Source organism: Dipodomys merriami, unplaced genomic scaffold (genome assembly GCF_024711535.1).
Source record: "Dipodomys merriami isolate MVZ:Mamm:240054 unplaced genomic scaffold, mDipMer1.0.p SCAF_175, whole genome shotgun sequence".
In the NCBI taxonomy this organism is placed as follows: domain Eukaryota; kingdom Metazoa; phylum Chordata; class Mammalia; order Rodentia; family Heteromyidae; genus Dipodomys; species Dipodomys merriami.
This window is the reverse complement of record NW_027203104.1, coordinates 1,617,579-1,642,085: the sequence shown is the minus strand read 5'-3', so window position 1 is coordinate 1,642,085 and position 24,507 is coordinate 1,617,579. Positions and strand designations below refer to the sequence as shown.

General features: G+C 38.4%; 1 protein-coding gene across 1 annotated transcript in view; it reads right to left on the bottom strand.

Annotated features, from left to right (window-relative positions):
* Positions 1-21,150, bottom strand: part of LOC138829689 (zinc finger protein 569-like) — a 31,711-nt gene extending 10,561 nt beyond the window's left edge. The window contains exons 1-5 of the mRNA XM_070026163.1: positions 21,090-21,150; positions 9,548-9,725; positions 9,273-9,395; positions 6,963-7,021; positions 4,385-4,482 (exon numbers count right to left, since the gene is read on the bottom strand). Of these exons, the coding sequence (XP_069882264.1) occupies positions 4,385-4,482; positions 6,963-7,021; positions 9,273-9,395; positions 9,548-9,725; positions 21,090-21,150 (519 nt within the window). The remainder of the gene's footprint in view (positions 1-4,384; positions 4,483-6,962; positions 7,022-9,272; positions 9,396-9,547; positions 9,726-21,089) is intronic.
* Between the last annotated feature and the right edge of the window lie 3,357 nt (positions 21,151-24,507).

Here is a 24,507-nt window from a genome sequence, read left to right as displayed (position 1 = left end):
CAAACAGACCAGAGACTGTAACAAGAGACTGCTTAAGGACACAAGGGATCTTCCCATACCCCTCTGCCCCCGAAAAAAAATCAAATAGTCTTTTTTTGTACCTTTCATAAACTTTTATTTCTAAAATGTTTAAAAAAATTTTTTATTGTGAAAATACTGTCCAGAGGAGTTACAATTACATGGGCAAGATAATGAGTAAATTTCTTATCAAGCATTGTACCCTCCTCCTTTGTTTCCCCTTCCCATCCCTTCCCAGCCTTCCCCCCCACACCCCCCCCCCACTCAATCCTCTTCCCCCCACCAAAGGTGTCAAGTTCGTCTAAAACTTTTTTTAATTTTTAACTTAAATTTTTTTTTGTATAAACTGTGTTTTCCTCTTCTTATAATTTTTATTTTAGGGGTATATGTACGTTTGCTTTATTTTTCATTTTTAAATTTCTTTTTGTTTAGCTCTAGAGACCTTTTGATCCTTCTTTTCTTTCATTCACATTGTTTTCACCTTTTCTTCTCTTTCATTTTTCTTTGAGTGACAATTGCTGTTCTGCTCATCCTGATATTCCTTTAGTGGATTATTAGACCTAATACTCCATTGTGTACAACTTAATCCAGAAATTTATTACTGAATTCAAAACCTCTTAGACTTGAATTCCTTAATAGCAGTACTCTTTATACCTATAAAATATTTTAAGCATTTTTAGTTTTAATTTTTTCATGTCTCTTTAGCCCTCCACTTCTCTCATTCTATCCATGTTCTTCTTGGAAATTATGTTTTTCAATTTGCATAATTCAGTGTTGCACTGTTTAATTTGTAATTTTTATTTTTCTATTTATTCTTGTCTCTTTGTTTCTTTCTCTTTCTCCTTTTTTAAGCTCTCTCTACTTTCATTCTATCCAATCTATTTCCCACTTTGAGATTAGGACATGGTTAATTCTCCCTCTGCTTTTCCACATCCCTCTATTCCTATTTTTACCCACATCTCTCAAAACCTAATAATTTCTGGTTTGTCCAATTCTTTGCGGTGAATAGTATATCTGTTGAACTAGATTGTATCTGCAGACTTTTGACTTGCAACTACAGACTTTGGATGATGCTTGCCTTAAGATAATGTTCTAGCATAAAACTGGTGTTACCTTCATCCCTAATGGGCAGAGCAAGCCAGAAAAACACAAGAAAAATGGCAAGTCCAGGTATCTCAACTCCCACTAAGGATAATCAGCTGACAGAACAGATAATGAATAATCCAGAGGGGAGTTCCCAAATAGCTCTACAAACACTGCTTGTAAACATTGTAAATGAAAAGATTGAAAACCTGCAATGGACTCTGTGAGCATGATATGGAGAGATAGGAGGCAAACCAAAGGTTAATACAGGAATATCATGAGCGTGAGGAAGCTACTCAAAAATTGATACAGGAATTGCGTGAGCTCCTTGAGAAAACTCAAGGAGAAATAAAGGAATCTATGAGCAGGCTGAGATCAGTCAAGGAGAAAGTGAGGAATGGCTGAGCAGGCTGAGAACACTCAAGGAAAACTACAGGAATTGTATGAACATGAGGAAACTAAGCAAAGAATAATACAGGAATTGAAAGACAAGGATGAGTATACACAAAGATCACTAAAGGCATTCATGGAATCCATTAACAGAGACCTGAAAGAAGTCAGGGACACCACAAAGGGAATGCTGAATGGAACCCAACAGAAGGAATAGTAGCCTATGGAAACCATAGCCAATCACCTAAGTGATTTGCAAATAAACACTGAATACCAAATTAAGGAAGTCAAGTGGTTCATACAAGATCTAAAACAAAGTTCCAACAAAGAATTTAAAGCCATCAAAGCTGACCAATTAGAAGGAAAAGAAGTAAACGAACAAAGTAGAAAAATCTTGACAGTACGTTAGACCATTCAGAAGATCAAATCTTAGGGATTGAAGACAACCTAGATATTACAGAGAAAGAACATACAACCATCCAAGACAAATCCAAGAAATAAGATAGATCGATTCAACACTTGGAAGACACCATCAGAAGGCCCAATCTGAGGATATTAGGTGTAGAGGAGCACGTAGAGACAATAGTTCATGGTCTAGAAAATTTGTTTAACAGGATCCTAGCAGAGAGCTTCCCAAACATAGGCCTATTCAGATACAAGAATCAAACGGCCCCCATAAACAGGCAGGAGTTGCAATCCTAATACCAGGTAAAATAGACATCAAAGTAAAATTTGTGAAAAGAGATAAAGAAGGTCGCTACATACTAATTAAGGGATCTCTCCTTCAGGAGGATATTACAATTCTAAATACCTATTCACCAACCAACGGAGCACCCAAATATATCCAAGAAATACTACTTTCCCTCAAATCCCACATAGATGCAAAGACATTAATAGTTGGGGACTTTAACACACCACTTTCCCCACTGGATAGATCAACTTGGCAAAAACTCAACAGAGAAACCGCAGATTCTAACAAATGCATAGATCAACTAGATTTAACAGACATTTAACAGACCAAATATTTCATGCAGAAGCATCAGAATACACATTTTTCTCAGCAGCACATGGATCATTTTCCAAAATAGACCACATTTTAGGCCACAAAGCAAACTTGTCCAAATTCAGAAACACTGAACTAATACCTTGCATTTTCTCAGACCAGAAGGGAATAAAATCAGAACTCCACACCCAAAGCAACCAAAGAAAGTCCTGTAACACATGGAGCCTGAACAAAACACTGCTGAATCATGAGTGGGTCATGGAAGAGATTAGAAAGGACATTCAAATGTTCATGATATTCAACCAAAATGAACACAAATTACCAGCTCCTCTGGGACACAGCAAAGGCAGTACTCAGGGGCAAGTTTAGAGATCTGAGTTCCTACATCAACAAATTGCAGAGATCTGAAATCAACAATATAATGAGACATCTGAGCCTCCTTGAAAAAGAGCAGCAAGATGAACCCCAATCCAGTAGACAGAAAGAACTAATTAAAATTAAATCAGAATTACATGAATTACAATCCAAACAAACTATAGAAAGAATCAACAAAACAAAGAGTTGGTTCTTCGAAAAAATTTAACAAAATTGACAGACCCTTAGCAAATCTTCTTAGAAAAAGAAGAGAACACACCCAAATAAATAAACTCAGAGATGAGAATGGAAACATCACCACAGAAACAACCAAGATTCAGAACATTACAAAGGAATACTTCATAAACATTTAAGATAATTTTGAGAACTTGGCAGAAATGGACTTTTTCCTAGCAAAGATTGACTTGCAGAAACTAAACCAAGATGAGTTAAACCATCTAAACAGGCCCATAACAAGCATTAAAATAGAAACATCTAAGAAGAGCCCAGGACCAGATGGATTTACAGCAGAATTCTACAAGGCCTTCTAAGCAGAGCTCACACCAATACTCCTCCAACTCTTCAATGAAATTGAAAGAGAAAGTTCACTACCGAACTCATCCTATGAAGCCATCATAACCCTCATCTCAAAACCAGGCAGGGACGCATCAAAGAAAGAGAACTTATAGACCCAGTTCTTTGATGAACATTGATTCAAAACTTCTGAACAAAATTTTGGCCAATCGACTTCAACAATTCATCCAAAAATTCATACAACACGATGAAACAGGATTCCTTTCAGGGTTGCAAAGCTGGTTCAATATATGCAAATCAACTAATATAATTCATCACATCAACAGGAGCAAGAATAAGAACCACATGGTTATCTCAATAGATGCAGCAAAAGCATTTGACAAGATCCAACACCCCTTTATGAACCTTTATGAAGGTTGTGTAAAAATTAGGAATCCAGGGAACATTCCTCAATACAATGAAGGGTGTATATGACAAACCTACAGCCAGCATTATACTTAATGGTGAAAAACTAAAGCCATTTCCTCAACTCAGGAACTAGACAAGGATGTCCACTATCTGCACTTCTCTTCAATCTTGTATTAGAATACCTAGCTACAGCAATAAGACAAGATCCAACCATAAAGGGGATCCAAATAGGGAAAGAAGAAGTAAAACTCTCCCTCTTTGCAGATGACATGATCTTATATTTAACGAATCACACAGACTGCACTCCCAAATTACTCAAGTTGATTCAAAAGTTAGGTGAAGTAGCAGGGTATAAAATTAATTCTCAAAAACCAATGGTTGTTTTGTATGTCAACAATGAGAAAAGTATGGCTGAGTTTAGGAAAGCAACTCCATTAGTAATAGCCTTCCAAAAATAAAATACCTAGGAATTAACTTAACCAAAGAGGTGAAGGACCTTTAATGCTCCTGGATTGGAAAGATCAACATGGTGAAGATGGCAATACTTCCCAAGTTGATCTACAAATTCAATGCGATACCAATCAATATTCCAACCTCATTCTTCAAGGAAATAGAAGAGGCAATCCGAAAATTCAGGTGCAACAATAAAAGACCCCGAATAGCAAAAACGATATTCAACGGAAAGAACACAGCTGGAGGAATAACAATACCAAATTTCAAACTCTTCTACAAAGCTATAGTAATCACAACAGCTTGTTACTGGCACAAGAATAGACTTCAGGGCCAATGGAATAGATTGGAAATCCAGAAATGAACCTACAGAGCTATAGCTATCTAATCTTGGATAAGGGAGCAAAAAAAAAAAAAAAAAAAAAAAGAATGGAAGAAAGATAGCCTCTTCAGTAAATGGTGCTGGCAAAATTGGTAAACTACTTGTAGAAAACTAAAGCTAGCTCCTTATATATCACCCTACACCAGAAACAACTCCAAATGAATCAAAGACCTCAGTGACAAGGCAGACACTCTGGAATAGGAGAAACCCTAGGTCTTCTTGAAACAGGCCAAAATTTAAAAATAGAAATCCAGAAACAAAACAAATCATAGAAAGGTTGGATAAATGGGATTGCATGAAATTTCAGCACAGGGATAGGAAGAAGATCTTCACTAGCCATACAATGGACAAGAGTCTCATATCTAAAATATACCTGGACCTAAAAAAATTAAATCCCCCAACAACAAATCTTCATAGAAACAACTGCCCAATAAGAAAGTGGGCTAAAGACTTAAAGAGAAACTTCTCTGAAGAGGAAAGAAGGATGGCCAATAGACACATGAAGAAATGCTCAACTTCTCTAGCTAGAAAAGAAATCCAAATCAAAACAACATTGAGATACCACCTCACCCCAGTTAGAATGCCTAAAATCAAGAACTCTAATAACAACAGATGCTGGAGGGGATGGGGACAGAAGGGAACATTACTGCATTGGTGGTGGGATTGTAAATTTGTTCAACCACTTTGGAAAGCAGTATGGAGGTTACTCAAAGAACTCCACATAGAGCTCCCCTATGACCCAGCAATCCCACTTTTGGGCATTTACCCAAATGTTCACAAACAAGACCACACTAAAACTACCCTCACGACTATGTTTCTTGCAACCTTATTTACCATAGCAAAGATATGGAACCAAACCCGATGCCCCTCAGTAGATTATGGATCAAGAAAATGTGGTAAACATGGGTGGGGAGAGGATGGAAAGGGATGGGAAGGGGAAACAAAGGAGGAGGCTATAATACTTGATAAGAAATGTACTCATTATTTTGCCCATGTAATTGTAAACCTTCTGTACAGTATTTTCACACACACCAAAAAAGAATAACATAGGAAAGGTCTCTCACAAACTCTGTTTGGCTCTACATGTAATATTAATAGAGATTTTTAATTTTTTTTTTGATGTACTCATGGTAACCTTCCTTATGTGAACCCAAATAAAGATGTTTAGTTGAAGGAATTCGGGGCACAACTGGCAGTGAGCTTTAGGACCCCTACTTCCTCCCTATCTCTCTGTGCTTTTGTGTTTTTCTAATTTTCTTTAGCTCTGGACTCTTCATAGAAGTACCTCGGCTTACATTTAGCAACAAGTTTCCTTTATAATGGGTAAAAACATGTTAATTCTAAGAGTCATGTCAATAAAGGAAAAGTGATCAGTAAGAAAAAGTAGTTCTAGTTGGGCACTGGTGACTCACGCCTGGAATCCTAGCTACTGAGGAGGCTGAGATCTGAGGATCACGCTTCAAAGCCAGCTCGGACAGAGAAGTCCCTTAGATGCATAGCTCTAATAAACAACCCCAAAACTGGACGAGGCACTGTGACTCAAGTGGTAGAGTACTCGCCTTGAGCTGAAGAGGTGAGAGACAGTACCCAGGTCCAAGAATTCAAGCCCTACAATGGACAAAAAAACAAAGAAAACAGAAATACTAGCTCCCAGATACAGCATTTGAAGCAAAGAAAAAAGCAAGAGACAGATGGACGGTGGAGGGTCTGAGAGAAACAATGAGAAAGAGAGAGAGAAAAACAGATGAAATGAAAGAGAAGAGAGAAAGAAAGCTAGAGAGCAAGAAACAGAATGAATAGACAAAATACAGAAAAAAATCTAGTCAGGAGTTCTTTGAGAAACATGGAGGGATTTCTAGAAAGGATATACACTATATAATGAAATATAACCTAAGTTTCAAGTAGAAAAAGCCTATGAAGCAGTCGAAGAACTAGTAATTTAAGTACACATATGTTACTCAGTACACTTCAATAGGTGAAGGTATATGTGACTACAGTTTTCAGAAAGTATAGTAAAAATTTCATTAGGACAGTTTAATGTTATTCATAGGGATGTGATCTCTGACCAGTTGCTTCCATGAGCAGTCACCTCCTCAGTGTCAGTTAATCCCTTAACAAGTTTGACTACTTCTAACAACATCAGAACAACTAGAAACAAACTGAAGTAATCTACTCATTTTAGCCAGAATGTCAGATTAATAATGTGCAAAACCTACAAGCCATCTTTATCTGATTTAGGAGCATGTTCCTCAAGTTGAATCTGTTTTTCTGTTTTTCAATCTTGTCCACTATTAGGTTCAAAAAATGGAATGTAAAACAGAGAAATCAAAAGCAACTTACCACAGATCCTTTCATTCTTTCTTGCTGTTGACAATGGACAGAAGATTCTGGAAGCATGGCTGGGAGAAAAGGCAAATGAGGTAGTCAGGAAAGAACCTGTGTGATTTTGCCCCAGATTTTCCTGCTTAAAACATTACCCATGGGCCAGAAAAGCATAAAGCCTTCTTATGGGAGAACAAATATGGTTAATGTCTGAAGTAGTGCATTAATCAAACACTCCACTAAAGATGAAGCCATAGTTGATTAATTGGTAGATAGATAGTATAAAAGCAATTCATTTCTAGGTTAATATACATTCAAAATTCCTAAAAACTAATATCCCACAAAAATAATTGAAAAATAAAAATATACCACATTTCATTAAAACTAGTGTTTACTGAAATACACTTAGGGATTCATGAACTACTTTTTCTTTTAATGCAAAAGAATAATAGCACTCCACTGGGCATTTGTACTCCACCTCATTCATTTCCAGATTCTCACACCAGGGAAATCATGTATAGTATAGCTCAGCATTTTTCACAAAGGTTATACAGGATACACATATGCAATTCATGTTTCTAGTGCTATAATGTTTCAATAATGGTTGTGAAATGACACATTTCCTTGTATCCAAATACTCAGAGCACCCTTATGCAAGGACTTTCAATTTCCCATTTAAGCTACTTTGGCCAAATGGACATCACTAAAGATCTTATGTCAGTAATGTTCACTTTCCTGAACAGTCATATGAAGAACCTTGGCCATAATGCTGAAGGTACAGAGACTAATAAGATGAACATAAAATACTGGGTCTTAGGAGAGACACAATGCCAATCAACCATCCTCAAGGGAGGAATTAGAAGATTAAAGTCTTATCTATGATTTAAACAATATTAACACAAAATAGCAAGTTGAGGGCTCCCCAAAATGTAGATCCATAAAACTTAAATAGCTATTTGATTTGGCTGGTACTTGTTGGTTGGATTCTTACACAGGAAATGCTGTTATCCACAGATCATTTGTTTCTTTGCACAATTATGTAGAATTGCATTTAAATTATATTATTAGATTATCTATTAACTTAATTTTCTATATTATTAAATGATTTATCAAGTGTTTGGGAATGCATGTTTAGGCAGTCTCTCTCATTTTAAGTAATGTAAAATAGCCTCATTAGTATATGGAGAAATTGCTGTTTCTTAGAAACGAATATAATGGATAGTATCCCTAATATTTTAAAGTTGCAGAAGCCATAGGACGTGAAGAGGATGAAAATAGGATCAATCTGTTTCTATATGATATTTTACAGGACTGTTTATGATTCACTGAGTTCAAATGCCAAAAAGAATTTTACATGTAAAATAATACTTCTTTGAGCAGATTGTGACAAAATGGGTAACACTAGCTAAAACTTCAGGACAGGTTACATCTATGCATCATATATCCTTGAGCAATATACATTACCTCCAACTTTTTTCTATATTTTTTTCATCAGAGTCCAAAGTATCTAGATCAACACTTCCTGAACGGCCAGGAAAAACTTAATATGTTACAAGTAGGGTCAGGAAATCCACTGATGAGACATCTGGATTAAGTCTGAGGGATCCCATACTAGAAATGAGAGTGGGAAGAGGTTGAATCAATCAGTGGGAATAGGATTAGGGATCTAGTACATAGAGAGACACTTTCAGATGTGACATTTATCCCTCCAGCCCAAACCACAGTCTCATGCCCCCTCTGATTACTAGGCTTCGGCTTAATCCTCAGGCCAGATGCGTCCCCTCCTGAAAGAGGGTCTAAACCTTCCAACAGAACCAAGTGATTTGAGAAGAGTTGGCGGAAAGAGTATCACATGAATCTTGTGCTCTGGGAAGGAGATTCCACAAGCTGGATTCCAAACACGTGTGAACTCCAGCCCAGAGTGCTAAGAAGGCTGCCAAGCAGGGGCAGAGCAGAGACACCTCTAGCAGAAACAACACAGAAGCCCAAAAGGCAACTGCCATGGAAGGAGACTCAACCCTGGCACACACACTTCACAAGGTCACGACAACCGTTTACGTGCTCAGCTTACAGCTAGGCAAAGTGAATCAGGTGGCGTGGGTGCCGGCAGCATCTCTCAGTCGTGGCGTTCACACGCACAGCTCCCGGCTCTCCTAGTCTGGGGAGCCACCCAGCTTGCTCTTGGGGTTCCGGGAGCCAGTGTCTGGCTTCTGGAGGCTCGCTGGTCAATAGTAGCACAAGCACCCGAACACCAAACAAATCATCAAGCCCAGACAGGAGGCACACGTGGGGCTGACTCCGGTCCTGCACCCAGCTTGCCGTTCATACCTGAAATCGGATCCGCAGCCTGAGATTCCTTCAAGTTGCAGCTCCCAAGGTCCCCGAAGAGCGGCTGGGCGCCTGCCTAGGGGCTTGGACCACGGGAAAGCAACACCGAACTTCCCAGAACTTCTAGCAGAGGGGGAAAAGGAAACAACCCAGAATTACCAGACGGAAAAATCAACAGTGGGCGGGGAGACGCATGCGCATAAAGAACTTCCCGCCCCCTTCCCCAAACCATCACTTTCCAAGGTCTGTGCCTCAACTAAAACTACAATTCCTACAATGCACGGCGCACGGCGCCCTCTTGACCAGGTTGGGCTTGGCCCTGGGATTCTGACCAGTACCACACCTCAGGTCCCAGAATTGCATGGAGGTCTGCAGATCTTGCTCTCCTGGCAGTGGGAGCAAAGGCGAGTTTCTTCCTGAAAATTATTGTGTGGCTCCTGAAATATTCAACGACTAACCCGAAGATGGAAATGTGTTAGGAGCATTGCATAAGTTGGCTTTTTAATTCTTAGTTCTAATCATGCAATTGAGGTGATGAGACTGGTTTGTTATTTTCAGTTTTGTTCAGCTCTTATGTTCTCCTGAATATAAGTTACATCTCCGTTTTGCCTGCAGTTTTTTAATATCTCTCCTCTCACTTTAAAACGGTATTCGCAGCCCCTAACATTTTCCACTGCTGTAATGTAGACGTTGAAATAAAATAGGTAGATAGGCAGCATAATCCTTTTCTCAATTTAGATTTCTCAAAATCAATTTCCCTGAAACTCCCAAATTCCACCTATGAAAGCTTAAGGAGTTTTTGGTTGTTTGTTTCTGAATTTTGTCTTTCCGCTTAGACATTTTTATTTTCTTTTCCTTTTTTTGCTGTTGGTCCTGTGGCTTGAACTCAGACCTTGGGCACCATCTGTGAGTTTTTTCTTTGCTCCATTTGCCAGTTCTGTAATAATTTCTTCAGCTAATTTGTGACACGTTCCCTCACAGGGCTTTCTGAGACCATGGATCATCACCTCCCGTGCTCTTCAAAGAGATGGTGGTTTGGGGGATCAGGAAGAGTGTGGGTTTGGGTAGAGGAGTGAAGTTTAGGGTAGGTCTGTGTTGATGTGAAGTTTTATCATTTCCCCCATCCAGTCTGTTTTTGTGTTTCAATCTTTGTTTTGAATTCCTATCTCTTCTGTGATCCTAAATGTTCCTTCCTCTCGGTACCTCAAGGCTGCATACCTAGGAAACCTCAGACTGGTCTTCCCAGACCTTATCCATTAGACTGTGGAATACATCTGTTGTCTCCTTCCCTCATATGTGAGATCCTATTCGTGTCTCTTAAAGGTTTACTGTGATATTTGCTGTACCTGTTCATTGGTTCCGGCAAGGTTTAGGGAGGGAAACTTTTGTGCCTACTATTCAGTCCTCCAGTGTGTGGGTTCTCCAGGACTCTTCAGTGGACCTCAGTTATTCCTCATGAAAGTGCAGATCATAGAACATAGATGGGTATATAGACTTCAACGAAGCGCACATATAAAAATATAAAGAAAAACCCAATAAATATATTCTGTAAAAGTCAATAGGTTCAGAGGCAAGGAGATAAGGATCAAGTAAAAACTGGAGTGATTCCAAGACTAGCTTTGTCATGTACTTTTCATTGTTCAAGATTACATTTCTCATCAATTTCTCTTTTATTCTCTTTCTTTTTTTCCTTTATTTTCCTTTACCATTCCTAGGACTTCAACTCAGGGCCTAGGCACTGTCTGTGAGCTGCTTTAGTTCAAGACTAGCACTTTACTATTTTAAGTCATAGCAGTGCTTTCTGCTTTTTCTGTGGATGTGGTACTGAGGAATTGAACCCAGGGCTTCATGCATGCTAAGCAAGCACCCTAACTCTAGCCACAGTCCCAACCCATATATGTATTTTTCATTTCTTTAAAGCAGTATAAATAGTCTTGACTTCCTACATTAAATTAAAATTGTTCATTGCTCACATATATGTCCAATTATTTTTATACAAAAATTATATCCTGTTAGTGCATTGTACTCCACTAGTGACACTAATAACTTTCAGTGTATCCTTGTGATTTTCTAATTAAAAATAATGTCAGCTTTGGGAGTCAGTGGCTGCTACCTGTCATCCTAGCTACTCAGCAGTCTGACTTCAGAGCCTTGGTCTTGGAAGCCAGCCTGGGCATGGAATTATATGGGAGACTTATTGCCAGTTAACCATCAGAAAGCCAGAAGTAGAGCTGCAGCTCTAGTGGTAGAGCTCTAGCATTGAGTGAAAAGGCACAGGGACAGCACACAGTCCCTGAGTTAAAGCCCCAGGATGGCACAAATAGAAAGTGAATGTTACCTGCACATAAAGATAATAACACCCCTCTATGTGAAGTCTTTTGAAGAACCTCCATACTGCTTTCCATAGTGGTTGAACAAGTTTACATTCCCACCAACAATGAAGTAAGGTTCCTTTCTGTCCACATCCCCTCCAGCATCTGTTGTTGTTAGAGTTCTTGATTTTTGCCATTCTAACTGGAGTGAGGTGATATCTCAATGTTGTTTTGATTTGCATTTCTTTTATGGCTAGGGATGTTGAACATTTCTTCATGTGTCTATTGGCCATCCTTCTTTCTTCTTCAGAGAAGTTTCTCTTTAAGTCTTTCGCCCACTTATTTATTGGGCAGTTGTTTCTTTGAGGATTTGTTGTTGGGGGGTTTAATTTTTTGAGTTCCAAGTATATTTTAGATATAAGACCCTTGTCCGTTGTATGGCTAGTAAAGATCTTCTCCCAATCCGTGGGCTTTCTATTGATCTTGCTAGCTATGTCATTTGCCCTGCAGAAGCTCTGCAACTTTATGCAATCCCATTTGTCCAACCTTTCTTTGATTTGTTGTGTTTCCGGGTCTCTATTCAGAAAATTTCGGCCTGAGCCAAGGAGACCTAGGGTTTCTCCTATTCTATCCTGTAATGTTTTCAGAGTTTCTGCTTTGAGTTCAAGGTCTTTGATCCATTTGGAGTTGATTCTGGTGCAGGGTGATATATAAGGATCTAGCTTAAGTTTTCTACATGTAGTTCACCAATTTTGCCAGCACCATTTACTGAAGAGGTTGTCTTTCTTCCATTCTATTGTTTTAGCTCCCTTATCGAAGATTAGATGGCTATAGGTCTGTACGTTCATTTCTGGGTTTTCAATTCTATTCCATTGGTCCTGAGGTCTGTTCTTATGCCAATACCAAGCTGTTTTGATTACTATGGCTTTATAGTAGAGTTTGAAATTTGGTATTGATATTCCTCCAGCAGTGTTTTTTCCATTGAGGAGCGTTTTTGCTATTTGGGGTCTTTTATTGTTCCATATGAATTTTTGGATTGCCTCTTCTATTTCCTTGAAGAATGAGGTTGGAATTTTGATAGGTATTGCATTGAATTTGTAGATAGCCTTGGGAAGTATTGCCATTTTCACAATGTTAATCTTTCCAATCCAGGAGCATGGGAGTTTTTGCCATTTTTTAAGTTCTGTGTTGACTTCCTTTTTTAAGATTTTAAAGTTTTCATCATAGAGGTCCTTCACTTCTTTAGTTAAGTTAATTCCTAGGTATTTTATTTTTGGTGGGGCTATTACAAATGGAGTTGCTTTCCTAATTTCAGCCACACTTTTCTCATTGTTGGCATACAGAAAAGCCATTGATTTTTGGGGGTTAATTTTATAACCTGCTACTTTGCCAAAGTTTTGAATCAGCTTGAGTAATTTGGGAGTGAAGTCTATGGGATTCTTTAAATACAAGATCATGTCATCTGCAAAGAGGGAGAATTTTATTTCTTCTTTCCCTATTTGGATCCCCTTTATGTCTGCATCTTGTCTTATTGCTGTAGCTAGGCATTCTAATACTAGATTGAAGAGAAGTGGAGAGAATGGGTATTCTTGTCTTTTTCCTGAGTTAAGAGGAAATGGCTTTAGTTTTTCACCATTGAGTATGATGCTGGCTGTAAGTTTGTCATATACAGCCTTTATTGTATTGAGGAATGTCCCATGGATTCCTAATTTTTCCAAAACCTTCATCATAAAGGGGTGTTGGATGTTGTCAAATGCTTTTTCTGCATCTATTGAGATAACCATGTGGTTCTTATTCTTGCTCCTTTTGATGTACTGAATAATATTAATTGATTTGCGTATATTGAACCAGTTTTGCATCCCTGAAATGAATCCTGTTTGATCATGGTGTATGATTTTTTTGGATGATTTTTTTCTTGATGTCGATTGGCCAAAATTTTGTTGAGAAGTTTTGCAACAATATTCATCAAAGAAATCAGTCTATTGTTCTCTTTCTTTGAAGAGTCCCTGCCTGGTTTTGGGATGAGGGTTATGATGGCTTCATAGAATGTGTTGGGTAGTGAGCTTTCTCTTTCAATTTCATTGAAGAGTTGGAGGAGTATTGGTGTGAGCTCTGCTTTGAAGGCCTTGTAAAATTTGTGGAATGATATTTTTGTGTGTGCTTGGCTTACAGTGCTTGGACGCTGTCCTTGAGCTTTTTTTTTTTGGTCAAGACTAGTGCTCTACTCATTAAGTCATAGCTGAACATTCACCTTTTTTGATTGTTTTGTATCCTTTCATAATCAACTGGAGATATGAGACTTTTAGGCTTTTCTAATAGGGATAATTTGGAACTATTATCCTCAGATCCTAGCCTCCGGAGTAGTTAGGATGACCGGCATGAGTCACCAGCAACTGGCTGACTGAACATTTGTAAAAAATATCTTGGATATGTTATTTTACACACACACACACACACACACACACACACACACACACACACACACACACACACACACACACAAACAGACACAGGTACATATGATAGTGTCCTGAAGGATTGCAGTTACATGAGCAAGGTAATGAGTCCATTTCTTAATGAGCATTTGTTACCCCCTCATTTGTTTTTCTCCTACCATCCCTTTACTCCTCATCTCCCCAAGGCTTCCTGCCCACCAAAATTGTAAAGTTCCTTTTCAACATAGTTCCTTGTACATGAGATTGTTACAATGTGTCATCCTGTATTCCTATTTCAGCATTTTGTTACTTCCCTTCCCCTCCTCAATTAGAAAAAGCTATATACAAGATGCAAGACACCGGAATCCAAGAGAGTGACAACAAGGTTTATGCTATGGCAGAAGAATATACAAAGAAACAAAAAATATCATATAATACATTAGAAGCCCATCAAAAACAACAGCAAGAAAAATAAAATTTCTTCTTTCCCTTCTTGGGCTTCATTTCGCTTAGCATCAGCTTATATGTCCATGTCCTAGACATGGACTAGTTATTGCAGATAAGGGAAACTATTTTTTCCCTTACATTTAATTAGTGTATATTTGTTGAACAGAGGAGGTTCATTGTGTATTTCCATTATGTATGTGAATGGACACTCATTCTATTCCTTTAACAACCAGTGGGGTGGGAAGGCCACACCCCCTGGTGATGCCATTGCCCAAGGTTCTGGGCCACTGAAAGGGGCAGGGTGTCCATCATGGTTGTGAGTGGGTGGTTTGGGGGAGGAGGGTGAGTGGCAGATGAAAGTGTTGGAGGCCGGAAGGGGACAGTGCCTATATATAGCCTGCATATTCCCATGAGGAGGGGTGGAGATTGAGATGGCATAGAAAACTACAGTAAGAGGAGCCTATTGCAGCAGATCAGGGCCTGATCAGGCAGCAGATCTGAGGCTCCAGGCCTCTGGAGAGGCCAGTGGCAAGGGATAAGACCTGCAAAGAGGCCTGAGTTGAGTGGAGAGGCCTGCAGAGTAGGAAGAAGGAAGCAAAAGGAAAAGGCTTCCCCTTTGGAGCTTGGCAGCTTTGGAGCATTGGAGCTTTGGAGATTTTCAGACTGACTAATAGGAGGTTTGCAGTCCAACTAGTAAAGGTAGGACCTGCCCATTGGAGGCTTGGAGGTTGAGGCTGCTCTTGGTTCTGGGTACCCAGCCATGCACAAGATAGTCGCAGGCCTCCTTTCTGGTGTAAGTAGTGTAAATAACGTTCCTTTGTCACCTTTAACTGTGCTTGGATAGATTGTCATGACATTCCCTTCATCATCCCCTTTCTGAAAACAATATGAACACATTCCATTGTTACATTTGCACAAACATATATAAGGATTGTTTCATCATTCGGGCCTCTTTATCCTATCTTCCCTGCTCCTACTGCTACTCCTATCCTCATCAGAAACTATTATGTTAGTGTTACTTGTTTATTGTTTTTAATTTTTACTATAATGGTGATGTACAAACGCATCACAGTTCAATAGTCATGCATTGAGAACATTACTTTTTGAACTGTGTAATTTTTTGTTTTTTATGTTTTTGTTAGTTGCGCAAATTTGTTTCACCTAGGGACAGAGCCCACCCCAACAAAGTTGTTAATAAAGAAGCAACATGATTGAGAATATTCCTACACTGACCAGTCAGGGCCGCAGCACAGTCTTGCGAGCTGAAACTGGGACCTGGAGCAGCCAGATTCTTTGTTTTTAAAGGCAAAATCCATGAGGTCGAACCTGGTCACTTGCAGGTGACCAATGGGATTGTAACACACGAAGGATTGTACAGTCCTACCAGACCACAAACAGGTGGCCAACAGCCGGAGTTTACCATAAGCATGTGCAAAACACAGGGTTACCTGAAGCACCTGGTGTCAGTAGTTGGAGCCAGATTACAATGTATCTGTCTCAAGGGTGAGACTTTAAGTCAACAATCAATGGTCGGTTAGGTTGTTAAAGGGAGGGGTACCAGATGCATTTTTTTAATTCTGGGAACTAGGTCCATCAAGGCTAAAATCCCTAAAACAAAGGCAAAGCTCAAAATGGAATCATACCAGCTGGGGCCTCATCTCAGGGTTCACTTCAATATTACAATTTTGGTTTAAGAATGTGATTGTACAATATGCATATGCATATCCCTTAGGACCCCATTCCATTCCTTTATAGAAGACAAAAAACATAATATTTACCTGTATTAACCTAATTTATTTTTAATAACAAGTCGCTATATAGTTACATTCTTTTAGCAGTAAATGCCGTATTATCTCGTTTGTAGCTGAATAAGGGCCCAATGAATATGCATATTACATTTTCTTTTTATTTATTCTGAAGGCGTTTATGTTGCTGTTTATCCAGCGATAACTAGGAATACAAATCTGGTAGGCAGAAAGAGGGCTACACCATGTGGGCATACACAAAGCTTATTGAAATAGCACATGCTTGTATACAGTATACAGGCAGGAAAGTAAATCTTCACACAAGGGCAAGAAAGTCAATCTTAAACAGTTTAAGCAGAATACAGATGATGAGAATTTACTTTAAGTCAGTTAGCAGAAAGAATTAATCCTTGACAACAAAGGTGAGGTAACTCTAGTTATCAAAGATTACTGAGAGTAAGCAAGGCACAGATGAGCAACGTTAGACACACAAAGGGAGTCTAGAGGCCTTGTTCTATGGGATGAATAGGAGGGGCAAGAATGGCACTTCCGGCACACCTTCACTTCAGACTTGTTGCTTGGCGTGGGACTTTTGCCCTGACTTGGAAGGGGCGTTCCCTTTTTCTGTGCCCAAGGGAATGCATGCGGGCATATTGCATCCTCATGGCACCCAGGACCTCAGATGGGGTCACAAACGTTCATGCTTTCAAGAGTTGTTAATACAATATCTCTTGATCAATGTCACTCAGGTCGACATACTCATTCATCCCTCCCCTACTTATCCTTTGGCTTTTCTTAATTTTGTAAGGTATACATTGGATTTCAGACTGCATTTTCCTCTTCTTTTATTGTCTTTCTCTTTAACCCAACCGCATGCTTTTCAAGTACCCACTTCCTGGTACAAATTTTGCAAATCTGATTCCCACCACCTTTTGTACCTACTCTACTTAATTTTTGTCAGTTAGTCCTTCTGCCTACTAAGAGGAGAAGTATCATAATACCCTAATACAAAGATGGAAGTTGAGTTGTAGTTCTTTGCATTATAGTGATTGATACAAGCTGAGATATCTTATTTTTTTTTTTTTTTTGGGTCCGGTCATGGGGCCTGAACTCTGGGCCTGGGCGCTGTCCCTCAGCTCTTCAGCTCAAGGCTAGCGCTCTACCACTTGAGCCACAGCGCCACTTCCAGCTTTTTTCTTTTTGCTTATGTAGTGCTGAGGAATCGAACCCAGTGCCTCAGGCATGCAAGGCAAGCACTCTAACACTGAGCCACCTTCCCAGCCCTAAGCTGAGATATCTTAATCCTTAATTATGTAATTTTTAAAACTGTGGTACAGAGGTCAGGCACATATTCCTGAATTCAAGAAATAAGAACCCACTCATTTAATCATGGAAAAAACAGACCCCTGTTACTTGGGATTTCATGAAATATTCCAGAGTTTCAATCATTTCCACATTCTTTAACATCTTCACAGACTACCCTGTCTTTCGCTGACCGTGTAGATTACAGTTTACTGAGGCAAGTTGACTGTTTTTGCAATTCACTAACACTGAGACTCAGGCATAGTTAAATAACCCTTTGGACCTCTCATATCCCTTCTATACAATGGCAGAAATAAATCCCTGCCTCTGTAATGTGGAGATTGATAGTTCTGACATGATAGCATTGTTAGCAGAAGGGAAGGATATCATATAGAAACTGCCTAGATCTTGGTATATGTAAGCCACATTTTCTATGTCTATTCATCAACGGTAGTTCTTCCAGACTGCTTCCAGATAGGCTCTTGGGTAAAGGAGTACAATTAAGATGGGTGTAAATATGACCCTGTTCTCTCCTGACAAATTCCTTCAGCGTTCCAGAAGGGTGGTGGAGGAGAAGCTGGGGGCTAATCAAGCTCTCCTATAGAATGCAGTTTCAATGTTCCAGCGAACAGTCCTAAGTCTTTTTTTGTACCTTGAAGAAAATTTTTTTCTAAATCATTTTTTAATTTTTCATTTTCAACTTTAGAAAAATTGTTTTCTATTAACTTTTTTTCTTCCCCTTATAATTTTTATTTTAGGGGTACATGTGTGTGAGCTTTTATCTTTTTCGTTTTTTTCAGTTTTTTTGTTTAGCTCTAGTGAACTTTTGATCTTTTTTTGTCTTTCTCATTCATTTCACCTTTTCTTTTCTTTTGTTCTTCTTTGCGTGACTTAATTGCTGTTCTGCTCGTCCTCAAATACACCCAGAGTCCATTATTAGATCTTATTCCCCATTGTGTACACACTTAATCCAGAAATTTATTACTCAATTCAAACCTTCTTAGACTTAAATTCCTGAATAGCAATACTACCTCTTTATACCTATATAACATTTTAAGCATTTTAATTTTTAAGTTTTTCACGTCTCCTTTATATCATTCCCCTTCTCTCATTCTATCCACATTCTTCTCTGAATATTTCGTTTTCAAATTTGCATAACTTTTAAGTGTTGCAATTTTTAATTTCTAATGTTTGCTTTTCTATTTTTTCTTGTCTTTTTTTTCTTTCCCTTTCTTTTTATCTCTGTCTACTTTCATTCTATTCAACCTATTTCCTGCTTTGAGATTAGGAGTTAGTTAACTCTCCCTCTGCCTTTCCACATCCCTCAATTCCTATTTTATCCACATCTCTCCTTAAACGTAATAATTTCTGATTTGCCAAATTCTTTTTTCGGGTTTGTAGCCCACTAATACATAATTGTTTAATGTTGAATAGATATATCTGATGAACTAGATTGTATCTGCAGACTATTGACTGTGCAACTACAGTCTTTGGTTGATGCTTGCCTTAAGATAATGTTCTAGCATAAAACGTGTTACTTTCATCCCTAATGGGCAGAGCAAGCTGGAAAAACAAAGAATAATGGCAAGTCAAGGTACCTCAACTCCCACTCATGATAATCAGGGGACAGATCAGATAATGAATAATCCAGAGGAGAGTTCCCAAATAGCTCTACAAACACCACTGGTAAACATGGAAATGAAAAGATTGAAAACTTGCAAAGGACTCTCTATGATCATGATAGGAAGAGAGAGGAGGCAAACCAAAGTTTCATATAGGAAAAAATTTGATACAGCATTTGCGTGAGCAGCTTCAGAACACTCAAAGAGAAAGAAAGAAATTTGGTGAGAAAGCTGATCAGTCAAAGAGAAAGTCAGTAATGGAGTGAGCAGACTGAGAACACTCAAAGAGAGCTACAGGAATTGCATGAACATGAGGAAGCTAATCAAAGAGAAATAGAGGAATTGAGAGAGCAGGATGAGAATACACAAAGATCACTAAAGGCATTCATGGAATCCATTAACAGAGAGCTGAAAGAAGTCAGGGACACCACAAAGGGAATGCTGAATGTAACCCAACAGTAGGATTGGGAGTCCAAGGAAACCATAACCAATCAACTAAGTGATTTCAGAATAAACACTGAACACCAAATTAAGGAAGTAAAGAAGTTCATACAACATTTAAAACAAAGCTCCAACAAAGAATTTGAAGCCATCAAAGCTGACCAATTAGAAGGAAAATAAATAAAAAAGAAAGTAGAAAGTCTTGACAGTAGGTTACACCATGCAGAAGATCGAATCTCGGGGATTGAAAACAGCCTAGATATTATAGAGAAAGAACATACAACCATCCAAGACAAATCCAAGAAATATGATAGATCTATTCAACACTTGGAATACACCATCAGAAGGCCTAATCTGAGGAAAATGTGTGTAGAAGAGCACTTAGAAACAGAAGTTAATGGTCTAGGAAAATTGTTTCACAGGATCCTAGGAGAGGACTTCTCAAACACGCAAAAAGATGGGCCTATTCAGTTATAAGAAGCTTTTAGAAGTTAAAATAGGCCAGATCAGAATAGAACATCCCACCATCACATTATATTTCTCACAGAATCAATTCAGACCAAGGAAAAGATCCTTAAAGCTATCAAGGAGAAAAGATCAATCACCTATAAAGGGATACAAATTAGAATCACCTCAGATTTCTCAGCAGAGACAATTAAGCAAGAAGAACCTGGAATGATGTATGCCATGTCCTAAAGACAAACAACTATCAGCCAAGAATACAGTACCCATCTAAGCTCTCCTTCATCACCGAAGGTCAAATTAAAACCTTCCATACGAAAGAAAAATTGAAACAATATATCTTCACCAAATGAGCCCTACAAAAGATTCTTAAAGATTTCCTACACATAGAAAACCAGCAAGAACACAATAAAGGCCAAGAAACCGCACCCAAACTGAGAATCCAAGAACCATAGGAAGAACCCAGTTGCTGCAGCCTGCAAGAAGGTGGATTAAATGGCAGGAACTCCCAAATACCTTTCAGTCCTCTCTCTCTACATAAACGGACTTAACTCTCCAATTAATGGACCTAGACTGTCTAGTTGGATTAAAAAGCAAGATCCTTCTATATGCTTCCTTCAGGAGTCATATCTTGCCCATAAAAACAAACACATTTTCGATGTGAAAGGCTGGAATAAAATCTATCAAACACATGGCCCCCATAAACAGGTGGAGTTGTAATCCTAATATGAGATAAAATAGACTTCAAATTAAAATTCGTGACATGAGATAAAGAAAGTCGCTATATACTAATTAAGGGATCTCTCCTTCCGGAGGATATTACAATTCCAAGTATATATTTGTCAAACAACGATGCACCCAAATTTATCCAAAAAACACTACTTTCCCTCAAATCCCACATAGATACAAAGGCATTATTTGTTGTGAACTTTAACACAACACTTTCCCCACTAGACAGATCAACTCAGCAACAACTCAACAGAAATCACAGATCTAAACAACTGCCTAGATCAACTAGATTTAACAGACATCTACCGAATATTTCACTCACCAGCATCAGAATACACGCTTTTCTCAGCAGCACATGGATCATTTTCCAAAATAGACCACATGTTAGGCCAGAAAGCAAACTTGTCCAAATTCAGAAACATTGAATTTATACCTTGCATTCTCTCAGACCACAAGGGAATAAAATTAGAACTCAACACCAAAAGCCACCAAAGAAAGTCCTGTAACACATGGAGGCTGAACAACACACTGCTGAATCACCAGCGGGTCATGGAAGAGATTAGAAAGAAATTCAAATGTTCATAATATTCAACAAAAAGGAACAAACAAATTACCAGCTCCTCTAGGAAACAGTAAAGGCAGTTCTTAGATGCAAGTTTGTAGATCTGAGTTCCTACATCAACAAATTGGAGAGATCTGAAACCAGCAATTTAATGAGACATCTGATCCTACTTGAAAAAGAGCAGAAAGATAAACCCCGATGAAGGAGATATAAAGAAATAATTAAAATTAGATCCGAATTAAATGAATTAGAATCCAAAAAGAAGTATAGAACGAATCAACAAAACAAAGAGTTGGTTCTTTGAAAAAATTAACAAAATTGATAGACCCTTAGCAAATCTTCTCAGAAAAAGAAGAGAACACATCTAAATAAATAAACTCAGAGATGATAATAGGAACATCACCAAAGAATAAACCAAGATTCAGAACATTGTGAGGGAATACTCCTCGCAAATACCTACATGCTGAAACTAAACTAAGATGAGTTATACCATCTTAACAGGCCCATATCAAGCATTGAAAAAGAAATAGAAATAAGTGTCCTCTCATCTAACAAAAGGCCAGGACCAGATGGTTTTACAGCAGAATTCTACAAGGTCTTTAAAGGAGATCTTACAACAATACTCCTCCAACTCTTCAATGAAATTGAAAGAGAAAGTTCACTACCGAACTCATTCTATGAAGTCGTCATAACCCTCATCCCAAAACCAGGCAGGGACTCATCAAAGAAAGAGAACTATAGACCCTTTTCTTTGATGAACATTGATGGAATATATCTCAAAAAATTTTGGCCAATCGACTTCAAAAATTCATCCAAAATATCATACAACACTTGAAAAAGGAAAACAAAACACAGCTTAGAAAGTGGCAAACACTCCCATGTTCTCGGATTGGAAAGACCAAGATTGGGAAAATGGCAATACTTCCTAAGGCTATCTACAAATTCAACGTGATACCTATCAAAATTCCAGCCTCATTCTTCAAGGAAATAGGAGAGGGAATCCTGAAATTCATATGGAACAATAAAAGACTCTGAATTGCAAAAATGATCCTCAACAGAAAGAACAGTGATGGAGGAATTTGGTATTGACAAAATTTCAAACACTACAATAAAGCCATAGTAATCACAACAGCTTGTTACTAGCACAAGAACAGACCTCAGGACCAATGGAATAGAATTGAAAACCCAGAAATGAACTACAGACTTATGGCCATCTAATCTTCAATAAGGGAGTGAAAAAATTAGAACTGAAGAAAGACAGCCTCTTCAGTAAATAGTGCTGGCAAAATTGGTTAACTACTTGTAGAAAACTAATGCTAGATTCATATATATCACCCTGCAGCAGAATCAACTCCAAATGGATCAAAGACCTCGGCGTCAAAGCAGACACTGTGAAAACATTACAGGATGGAATAGGAGAAACCCTAGGTCTCCTTGGCACAGGCCCAAATTTTATTGAGACCCAGAAACAGAACAAATCAAAGAAAGATTAGACAAATGGGATTGCATAGAATTGCAGCATTTGTGCATGGCAAAGGACATAGCTAGCAAGATCAATAGAAAGCCTAAAGATTGTGAGAAGACCTTCACTAGCCAAACAATGCACAAGGGTCTCTTATGTAATATATACCTGGAACTCAAAAAATTAAATCCCCCAACAACAAATCTTCAAAGAAACAACTGCCCAATAAATAAGTTGGCTGAAGATTTAAAGAGAAACTTCTCTGAAGAGGAAAGAAGGATGGCCAATAGACACATGAAGAAATGCTGGGAAGGTGGCTCAGTGTTAGAATGCTTGCCTTGCAAGGCTGAGGCCCTGGGTTCAATTCCTCAGCACCACATAAGCAAAAAGAATGAACCCTTAGATATGTATTTTAATGTTTTTTTCTTTCATGCATGTTTTTCTAACGCATTTATAAGATTATCTCTTTGTTGCTTTGTATGTCCCTCCCCCACAGTATAACCCCTGCTTTCACTATATTTGATGTCAGTATAACTTGTGGAGGAGATGGGGAAAAACCAGTTGTTTAAGGATACAGGTGGACCTGTTGCAACAATGAGAAGTACAAGTTGTCATGTCCAAAACGAGCTTTACAACGTCGGTGCAGGGGGGGGGGAAGGGGGGAAAGAGACGGATTGGGATTGGGGGGAGGGGGGAGGCTGGGAAGGGATGTGAAGGGTAAACAAAGGAGGAGGCTGTAATGCTTGGTAAGAAATGTACACATTATCCTGCCCATGTAATTGTAACCCCTCTGTATTGTATGTTCACAAATTAAATTAAATTAAATTTAAAAAAAACTAAAGTACTTTATGTTTATATGTATGCACGTATTTTTGTATATGAATATATAAACATATATACACACATGCATATATATACACAGTTGCACACTCATGTATATATTATATGGTATATATTAATATATTATATATTGCATGTATTTGTTGCTCTCAAGGAAGAAAATCCTTTCTTCCTTTATTTGGTTTTGAATTATAAGCCTACCGAAACACACCTAGCTTACTAACTTTATTTCAGATGAATACACTGCTGTGCTCAAATCAAATGAGTTTCTCATTATTAAGGATGGATAATCTTTAGAGGAACTAATAATGAACTAACTTCACAGCCTTATCATATTAACTTATTCTTCTCTTTCTAAGAGGATTCCTTAAAAGTGTGCATAATTACAAAATGAAGTTCAATTACCACAATGGTATTGATTTCTGTACATCAGTCAAACATGCAAAAGTTAGCATTTGATCCCATTGCCTAGGTGCTATTCCTGAGTTTCTTTGCTTAAGGCTAGTCCTCTAGCACTTGAGCCACATATCTATTACTTATGACCTTTATGGTGGTTAATTGGAGATAAGACTCTGCTGTTCATTTTGCCCAGGCAAGCCTCAAAGTTTGGTCTTCATATTTCAGAATTGCAGGTATGAGTGGCCTGAGCCCAGGATCTTTACATATTGTTATTTACATGCCTTCAGTTATTTCTGGTGCTGAATAAGGTTTGTTTGCTTTTTTTGCTGGTCCTGGGTCTTGAACTCAGGGCCGAGGTGCTGTCCCTGAACTTTTTTGCTCAAGACTAGTATCACTTGAGCCACATGTTCACTTCATGCCTTTGGGTGGTGAATTGGAAATAGTAATTTCAATGACTCCTGTAGCTGGGCTGGTTTT